At 35.1% G+C, this 10,255-nt stretch overlaps 1 protein-coding gene across 1 annotated transcript; it reads right to left on the bottom strand.

Moving 5' to 3' along the window:
* LOC148239777 (uncharacterized) lies at nt 1-3,278 on the bottom strand. Its single transcript, XM_088211893.1, has 3 exons — nt 2,928-3,278; nt 930-1,015; nt 1-708 (listed from the first exon to the last, which is right to left on the bottom strand). The coding sequence occupies exons 1-3, from the start codon at nt 2,928-2,930 to the stop codon at nt 321-323; spliced, it is 477 nt and encodes a 158-aa protein (XP_088068019.1). The 5' UTR covers nt 2,931-3,278; the 3' UTR covers nt 1-320.
* Between the last annotated feature and the right edge of the window lie 6,977 nt (nt 3,279-10,255).

Here is a 10,255-nt window from a genome sequence, read left to right as displayed (position 1 = left end):
TTTCTCCTGATTTTCTCAACAGACATTACAAGGTCTGCTGGCTCTTCATTGCAAGTATGTTTTTCCAGCAAGGGAACAAGAGTTTTACCATCTGAGAAAAAAAACCAAAAAAGATCATGATTTAGAACAAATAGTTAGACAAGGTATCTACTTCGGCAACAGTATTTAGGTAACTTTCCATGAAGAATAAATCTGCCATATGTACAACTGACAGTTGTTTATCCAACTTTGGCAATGCCAGGATAGGCAACTTTTCAAGGAGAAGCAAAATGAAAATTTTTGTAAGAAGTATATGACTCAATCAAAGTGCATTTTCCATTTCAATTTGTCTTTTTCTTTTTCAGGAGTTGGCCTCTTGAAATTAACTTTTGCCCAGCTAGAATTCGTTTCTCACTCAGCGTTGGCCCTTCAGTGACATTTCCAAGGGTTGCAGAAACCTGAACAGAATTCTGACTAGTTTTTTCGAAAGAATATTCCACGTTTTGTGTCCTTGATGAAAGCTTCTTAGCTTCTTCGGTACAAATGCCACTTTCACTTTGCCTTTCTATTTGCACATGATCTAAACTCCCTGAATCCACAAAAGGCCCTCTTGAATCCACAGGCTGTAGCTCTTGATCATTGACAATCACAGAGGTATTGCTGCCAGATCGACACAATTCGCATAACCACATCTTTGGGATGTTTGACAAATGTTCCTGCATACAATATCTACATGGAAAAGGACAAAGAAAACGATGAAATTTAGCTAAAAGGACAGGTGAAGTTTTAATGGATTTAATTAAGAGTTAATATGAGTAACTCTTTCTAACAATGATCTTCGGAAGCACACAACCGCATAAAGATAACAAAAAAGTACAAAAAGCATGTAGGAGATGGATATGCATTTTGTGCACAAGCACGTATAGAGGACTGGTCTAAAGCAACCATACGTATGTTCCCGGGCTCTTCTGCAATGGAAGCATGTCATTAACGCATCTCTGAAGCCTATGTCACCGCAAATATCACAAGGTTCATCCTGCAGTTAAATAAACACCATTAAAATCTTCCGAATAGGTTCTATGACACTTAGTATTAACATCAGTGCAAGCACTAAATGAAGTCATTTTATGGCCACCAATATGTGGCTTGAAATCAGCATATTGCATGAGAAATCCAATGCCATGGCTTCATGATCGCAGTTATGATGGCTAAACAGCGTTACTTCTTGATATCGACATATTAAGGACATAATTAAGGTAATACAGAACGGTTTCCAGGCATAACTACAAATACAAGTTAACAAAATTTCAATTTGGATGAGACTATAATCATGATGAATTAATTAAAAAAGTTGTATGATCAACTAAAACGTGGAAGAAACTCCAAATGTCACTCTAGCCCTTCCAAATGAGCAATATTTTAAAAAGATTTAGCAAAGCTTCCCTGAAAATAAAATTAGTTACTGACAATGATCAGTTCTTTTTCCCTATAAGATCCACTTCAGGACCTAAATGAAACTCCTCCATACAATCAGTCTGTTAAGCAAGCAACCAGCATCTTAGCAGACTGGAAGCCAGCAAGGTGTCCTTGGTTAAAGCTATGAATACTCCAGATGATACTCTCTTATCTCACACTGAGGACATTCCTCTAGAGGTAAGCAAGTAACTTCATAATTTAAGAACATGAATGCAATCTAAACACACTACTTAGATACTGATAGGTTCAACTAAAACTCAATAACTCGACATTTACTACGTATACTTTACAGTAGCCCCCAGTCAGTGCCAATTTATACGCCTGGTTGCTTTGACTTCAAAATTTTTTTCATTAAATCAAGAAATTAACACAAGAAAAATCTGGAACTATGGTAAGAAGGATAGTCAACAAATCTTCAAAAATTGTTAGTTTTCTTTTTTAAAATTCTGGTCCAGGGAACAAACCGAATCTTTTCATCACATGCTTTTCGATGAAATATCACGTCGAATTAGTAGATACATGTATGTATCAATCAGATAAACTTCGTTCTGTTTTAATTGTGAAAAAATAGTGTTAGTTTTTGAATCAATTCATCACTTTGATATTTATCAAATACAATATCAATGAATCTATTTTAACCTATACCCATTAAGTAAAATGAAAATCAATTAAAATTCTCGATCCTGAATGAGCTACTGGTCTTTGTGAGTCTACTATATATACATAATCTATACCTATAAATAGACCTTATTACCCTATTGACTCGTTCATTAATTAAACCAAATAGACTCTTTTAATTCGGTGGTAGAATAATGTCATGGTAAAATGCAGATCATCAGTTCAACTCTGATAAGGGGCTTTTCCATTTTTTTTTTTTATAAAACTACCGTGTAGTGGTAGTATACATGTTTGAACTAAATTTTTAATATTTTTGTAATACTAAATGCTTGTGGTAAGCTGGTCAATCAAACGATTCTAACTTAATAAAACATTAATAAAAATGGAGAAAAAAATGACGTTGCCACCATGGCAAAGTGCCCAATCTTCCTGTGTTTAGAGAGAGATCTAGGTTCCACCACCCCATAAATAATGTTTTATTATATTATTTATTTTTCAAGTTTTTCCTCTCTTAATGGCTCGGCGCACCTTTGGCCTGTTTATGTATATATTGAAAGAAAGAGACAAAAAGAAAAAAAAAAAACAAGGAACAGATTGATATCCCTCCGCCTATGAGGACCTACTGTATCACTGATAAGAGAACTTATGGTGTTCTGTCAAATGCAAACTGTATAGAAACCATGGGAACTAAGTTAACACATGAGAGCATCAACGGCGGAACGATTAACTAGAAGAAGAAAAGGTGGCAATGAACGATTAAACAAATAAAGTACACAGTAAAGCAGTTAAATTCAAAAAGGGTAAATAAACCAAAAGAAAGAGAAGATGTGAGAAAAGGAACTTAGGGTTTTTACCATGTCTGTCGTTTTCGAAGGTTGCGTTTATTTTTATCTGGTAGGACCTTTTCCCTTTTCCAATAAAAAAATACCGAGTCTCTCTAGTTGTGGATGATTGACCGGTCAAGTCCAGCAAAGCAAGTTACAGAAACTGATCGTGCCCTAATCGCGAACTCCATATTTATTTAAGAGAGGGGAAGATGGTTGAATATTTATAAATGAGTTACCGCTCTTTGAAAAAATTTATTCAAGAGAGGGGAAGATGGTTGAATAAATTGAAGTTAAAAGGAAATGTTATTTGTATCCAGAGATTTTTCGATTCGGACTGATATAGATCGAAATAAAATCAAAAGTTTATATTGAAGATTATGTTGTTCTCCATACTCAAGATGGAAACTGATTATTTTCTATTTTTCAAATTTTTTTATTTTAAAATTTAACGAATACCTATATATATATATATACATGTATTTTAATTTTTACTCTTATTTTTTTTTCCGACCTATTATATATAATATTATATTTTTAAAAATTAGTTTAAATTGAAATCATAATAAAATACATTTAATTTTTTGATCTCCGATTATTTGGACGTATCATTATACTTTAAATGAATTAATCTGATCTGGTATAAATCGAAAATATTAATTTGATCCGATTTTGTGATATTAAATTCATTTTTTAATCTATTATATACAATACTAAATTTATTTAATTAGAATCATAATACTTTAAATGAATTGTTATAGTTTAGTTCAGACTCTAGACACTAATTTGATTTAATTCTTTGATATTACATTTATTTTTCTATCTATTATATATAATACTAAATTCATTTAATTAGTTCATATTGGAATCATTATTAAACGAATTGAATTCTTACATTCTTAATTCCTTGAATAGGTCAATATACTTTAAATGAACTGATCTAGTCTGGTGGAGAGTAAAAACATTAATTCGATTCAAATTTTTTTATCTGAATTACATAACGAGTATCATTATAAGAATAATTGAGGAGTATTTGATTAATATTTAGAATTTTAAAATATTTAATAATATTTATGTTAATAAAATTGTTATTTATTTTATTATATTTAAATAAGTAAATCTAAGTTTTTTTTTTTTTATATTTCTTGTTATTTGTTTTAATTAATAATTTAGTATTTAAATTATAAATTATGTTGCAATTTAGCTCTAAACTTTTTTGTTTTACTTTAGTTATTAAAGTCACATATCATACCCCGTCTTATAGAGTAATTTTTGAAACATATTTAAATCATATAAACTCTACTTAAATAAAATAACTTAACTTTATTAATTATAACATATTCGCATAAATGTTACATGACTTAAATGTAAAATATAAATATATGTACGAAACTTTAAATTTTTTTACTTATATCACAAAACAAAATTACAAAACAATAACCTTAATATAATAGTTTAGCTTCAAAAAAATTTTTTCGTATCACCGCTTACTTTATAACGATATCTTCAGTATATGGGGGATGATAAGAGGATGTGATAAAATATTTTAATAGGCAATATTATGAAATCACAATATAATACATGTAATATATAATTTTATTTACACATAACAAAAATATATATCATATACTCTTTTAAAAAATGGATATACAAATTAGAAGACGAATGCACAAATTATAAAATAAATTTACAATTATTTCGTTGTATACTTCATCACTATTATGAAGAATAAATTAGTTACCATACATTACGCATAAACACAGATACTTATTACTAGTTCTGTAACGCCCAATAATTTTAGAAATTTATTATTATTATTATTAATTTTATTTTTATTTATTTAGTTTATTTTATAATTTTTTAAATTTTAATTGATTTATTTAGTTTAATTTAATTTAAGTTAATAAAAATAAAAATAACAATAATTGTAAAATTGGGTAAAAAATATTATTTAGATTTAATTGAAATTGATTTAAGGAAAAAGGGGTGAAAATTAGGATTCTGATGGTATTTTTGAAAAGAAAATCGGAAACCGGGGGTCAAAACGCAATTTAAAAAATTGCGCCCCGTCAGCGCCACGTCAGCAGCCACATCAGCGGCCCAGTCAGCAGTCCTGGCCAACCAGGACCTGCCGCGTGTCAAGACCACGTCGATCCGAGAACGGACCGCGTGGGCGATCCGCGTGCGCGCGATCGGACGGCCCAGATGCGTCCCCGCGTGCACGGACGGTCCAGATTTAATCAAAATGGACGGCTATGATCAAAAGGCAAAAGGGTATAAATAAAACCCCCACACCTGACCACAAAAACCCTAGCCGCCTGCCCTCGCCGGAGAAGACGAACCAGACGCCGGAGGAGCCGGCCGCTGCCACCTGTCGCCGCACCGGGGAGTTTTTCGACCGCCGATCGAGGTAAATTTCATACCCCCAGCTCGTTTTTCAATGCTGAATTTCCTTGTAGCCAAATCGGAGCCAAAATTCTGGCCAAACGATCGAAAAATACGGCCAAAACCTAGCGGCGCCGCCGCGCCCCTCCTCGGTTTTTGCCTCCGATGAGGCCCTTCCCGGCCTCCGTTTGATACAATTTTTATATTACCGTGATCACCATTCTTCTCTCTACAGGTTGATCGGAGCCAAATCACCAAAACACGAACCTCGCCGGAGAGTCGCCGCACCCGAGAGCACTGCCGCCGGTAAGCTTCGGTTTTTCGTAATTTTTTGGCCCCCCGAGGGCCCTAGGGTTGTTTTATCGCAGGGACCGATGCAAGTGTGGCCGAATTCGGTCAGAAACGACCGAAAACGACCAACCCGAGGCGAATCGCCGTCGCCAGAGCATGGCGGAGCCGCTGTGCCGAAATTGTGATATTGGCCGAAAGGGGCCTTGGATCTCATTTGGGATTTTTTGGGACACGTGCAGGTACCAGTAGTGCGTTTCAGTTCCCTGGAAAAAATTCAGGAAAAATTAGGTACAGCCTGTAGGCGCACTGTAGAGCCGTATTCGGACCCCGAATCAAGTAAGGATTCCTCACCCTATTTCCTATTACGGTATTAAAGTGCAATAAATGATAAAATGGTATTTCATGAATCAATAGCTGTGTGAAATTGTTTAAGGTTGCTAATGGAGCCCGAGTCTAGTGCATTTGTCGGTCAGTTGTTGTTTGTTCTATTTTACAGTTTTAAATACAATATGATGTCTGATGTTTTTATTTCATAGTTTCGTGTGCATGTATCACTGTTTCATTGATTATGGACTGAATGACTGAGAACCCGATGTTGTGTGTTGTCTTGTTGGCGTGAACTACCGGTTTGCATGTTTGTGTGTGATTTGATGATGGTGACTAAAGAAAAAGGGATAAAAAGTTATGTGAATTGGCAAACGAATAATGTGGACAGCCTGACTAGGTATCTTGGGAGATGGTGGACGGACCGGTCCGTAAGGAACCCTATCGGGATTGTGGTCTCTCATACCGGACGGGGTATGGAGACCTTATGTATTTTGGCGCCCATACCGGACGGGGTGTGAGGACGGCCCATTTCACCCTCATACCGGACGGGGTATTGAGGTTTATAATTTTGGCGCCCATATCGGACGGGGTATGGGGACGGCCCTGGAATCTGATTACAAGTGTTAAGGGTTCACGGGTAGCGGGACCCCTATGGATCCCCATGGATACTAGTAGGCTGGTAAATGAGGAAAAATATGTCGTGTAATGATTGAATTGCAAAAGGCGTGATAAGTATTATGTTATACAGCTCATATGATTTTATAATGATGATAATGTTATTGCTTTCGTATATTATTTTATAAATTTCACCGAGGTAAGTGGATAGTAAAGGATTTTATTATTGATAAAAGAATTTGCTGTAAATTATGCTCCATTGGCCTTTTTGTGTTTTCTACCCACCTTTACCTTCGTGACGGTGAGATAGTGTGATGTCTTTACTGGGCTGGTGTAGCTCATTCCTTATTTAATCATTTCAGATCAGGAAGACATTGTTCCCGAGCCCGTTCCGCAGGAAGATGGCGAAGGGGACGCCTGAAGACTCCGTAGTTATATTTATAGCTTTTATTTTCGAGTTTCTCTTTTAGTTAGTTTGTTCTTTTATACTTTGAGCACGTTTTTGGTTTTAGTGTAAGGGATGTTAATCAAAATTTTTATTACGCTTCCGCATTTGATCTTTTTAATACACATATTTCATTTTAAAATTCCGGGGCCGTTACAGTTGGTATCAGAGCCGCGTTTCCTCGGACCCATCCCTTACACAATAGTGCCTTAGAGAAATACTCACCGATAGATCGTTACTCAAACCATTCCTTGTGAATGCAGGTACACGGAAATGAGGAGAGGAAGGCCCCCACTAAACCGAGCAGCCCAAGATAATTCGCTTCGGGAGGATTTAGACAGACTATTTGAGATGGTGGAAGCTCTTGCAGCTGCCCAGCAAAGGCGAGAGGAGAGAAGGGAGTTACCCGGACCTCCTCCGTTATCGCAGGTTGAGCCCCCGCTACAGCAGGCTAATCTCGAGCCACCCCAGCAGGAGCCTGCTCCTCCATAGTACCACCCGGCACCACAGCCGCGGTACGACCCGGTACCACAGCCACGGTACCACCAGGCACCACCACAACACATTCCAGTACCCCCACCACATCAGCAAGTGCCACCACAGGGCCCCCCAGTTCACCCTCAGCCGGCCCCAGTCCCTCTACCCCGGGATCCCGCTCCTTCCTTGATCGACCCTGGCTTCATAGAGAGGTACAGAAGACTGAATCCTTTTACTTTTGCAGGGGGATCCTCTTTTGAAGAGGCCCAATACTGGCTGGCAGAGACCGAAAGAGCTTTTGAAACCTTGGGAGTAGTTCCTGAGCAGAGGGCTGCCATTGCCTCCTACATGCTGGTAGGGGAAGCAGTACGCTGGTGGGAGCTCAAGCGGACCACCTTGCCCACACCAGCTACTTGGGAGCAGTTCTTAGCGGCCTTCCACGCGGAGTATCTCCCTAAACACATCCAACACCTGAAGGAAATGGAGTTTGCTCAATAAGTATCTTTGTTGACTCTATTATGTAACAATGGAATTCACAAATACTTACAAGATTATTGGAGACTTAAAACCCAAACATCTTGCTAATACGACTAGCCTCGCCCGTGGTAACATTGTGAGAAAAAAAAGTAAGTGTTTTGGTCGCACTCACTTTGTGGCCCGAGCTTGCACAGAAATCCTCTAAGACTGTCTTTATAACCTGAGCTTGGTCCTCAGTGGCTTTCCCAATGACTATCATGTCATTCGCAAAAAACAGGTGTGAGATGGCAGGACCCTTCTTACCAAGGCGGATCGGTTTCCACGTACCATTTCTTACCTAGATGTTGATGCAAAGTGATAGTCATTTCATGCATAACACAAATATGTAGGGTGAAAGCGGATCCCCTTGATAATTCAATTCTTTTAATTTGAATAATCACAACAAATTTATACACGACATGTTATTTCACGAGTTAAATAAATAGATAAATATATTAAATTAAAAATGAAATTGGAAATATGGGCAATTGATAATAGCCTGCCAGCCCAGCTCAACCCAAAAAAGTAGTCCATGACTACTAAAACTAAAATGGTTTAAAAATAATTTGGAAATAAAAATGGGCCTATAAGGCATGGGCCGGATAAGAGGTCAACTTTATGCTACAAATTAAATCAAATCAGAACAACAAAAATCAAACAATAGTGAATTTTCATTAGGTGGAAAATAAGCAACTATGTATTAACATTCCAAAACTGAATCCAATTTATTTCATATCGAAAAGTAATAAGACAACCGTGGCAGAATGAGTATATACATATATATATATATATATATATTGGTATTGTAAACAATTGTGCAAAGAAAAATAATTGTGAGTGTATCAATATTGGTCTTAGGGAACTTTTATTTTATACATAAATTAAGAAATATAAAACATTTATATAACATAAATTAAGAATATGATGGGATAAAACATAAATTAAGAAATACAAACAAGGAAGGATTCAAAGGAGCATACCATGTGAGACTCCATTGATTCTCCAAATTCTGAATTAAAATTTACTTTTAGAAATACGTTTTTTTTATAATTACTTAATTAGGCTGTTGCTGAACAGGGCTCTGTTGTCTGTTTTTGAGCTGGGACAGTGAGTGAGGGTGGCAGTTCCATAGAGATTCTCATTCGAACACCAAAAACTTTGTGCACAAAATAATAAATAATAATAATAATAAAATTTGATTAATTTAATATATTATTTCCTTTTTCAAAAGATAATTGTTAACAGGGACAATTTTAATGTTTATTCAAAGAATAATATAATTTATTCAAATACACATTATGTAAAATTTTATCATTTTTATTATAAATATTTTTTTTCGTGATTAAATTAAATACAAAATCACAAATAATACTAAAAAAATTCAAACATATATATAATTTATTTTTCTATATATACAAAACATGTGTAACTTATTCCCTCCGTACAAAAATCAAAACAGATACAATTTATTTTAATACGTATAACAGGGAATAGAATATTAAAGCTGTACTGACCAATGTTCAACTATTTTCCATGTGAACGATTTTGATTTTTGAGTTGAATATTGGGTCCCACTTCTATACGCTAAATTTACGAGTAAGAAAGATGGAATTAATTATTAATTATTAATATACATATTGAATGTATTTATTTTCTATTTAGAAATAAAATTATTTAAATGTCATGATGATAATGGTGTAAAAAAATAGTTACACATTATTTTTATTATATCATAGTTTATATATATATATATATAAAACACTTAATTAGTGAATATATATTTACTATTAAAAAAATAATTCATTTTACATAGCCAATGATGGCGGTGGTACAAAAGAGAGTTCTAGTGGCTGAAATTTCAAACCCCCCACTTTATTATATGTACCATTCATGACAGAGTGGGCCAGTAAATCTATTATATTAATGAATGTATGTATACACAGTGTTTTAAAATTCTAAGAAACAATATTAAGTCGTTCTCTTAGGGAAAAATTTTAGAACCACCATTGTTTATAAAATAGTGAAACAGCCACCTCAATTCATTGTATACAGATTTATCATCAATACTATATTGAAATAATGACAAATCTTAAGCAACATACCGGAATATATACAGCTCCTAAAGACTGATCAAGATGCTTGATGTGGTGGTATCAAACCTTGTCATCAAGTCCTAATCTGATTATTTGGAGTGGGAAAAAGAAAAGATGAACAGCACAAAATCTTGAGGCTTATTTTATGAACAAACCAACCTGTGCTGCAGGCACATTGAATCTACCTTGTTATTGAAAGAACCAATGGG

Source organism: Carica papaya, chromosome 9 (assembly GCF_054855325.1).
Source record: "Carica papaya isolate Zhongbai chromosome 9, ASM5485532v1, whole genome shotgun sequence".
In the NCBI taxonomy this organism is placed as follows: domain Eukaryota; kingdom Viridiplantae; phylum Streptophyta; class Magnoliopsida; order Brassicales; family Caricaceae; genus Carica; species Carica papaya.
Note: the sequence above shows the minus strand (reverse complement) of the source record. Positions and strands in the feature narration are given on the sequence as shown.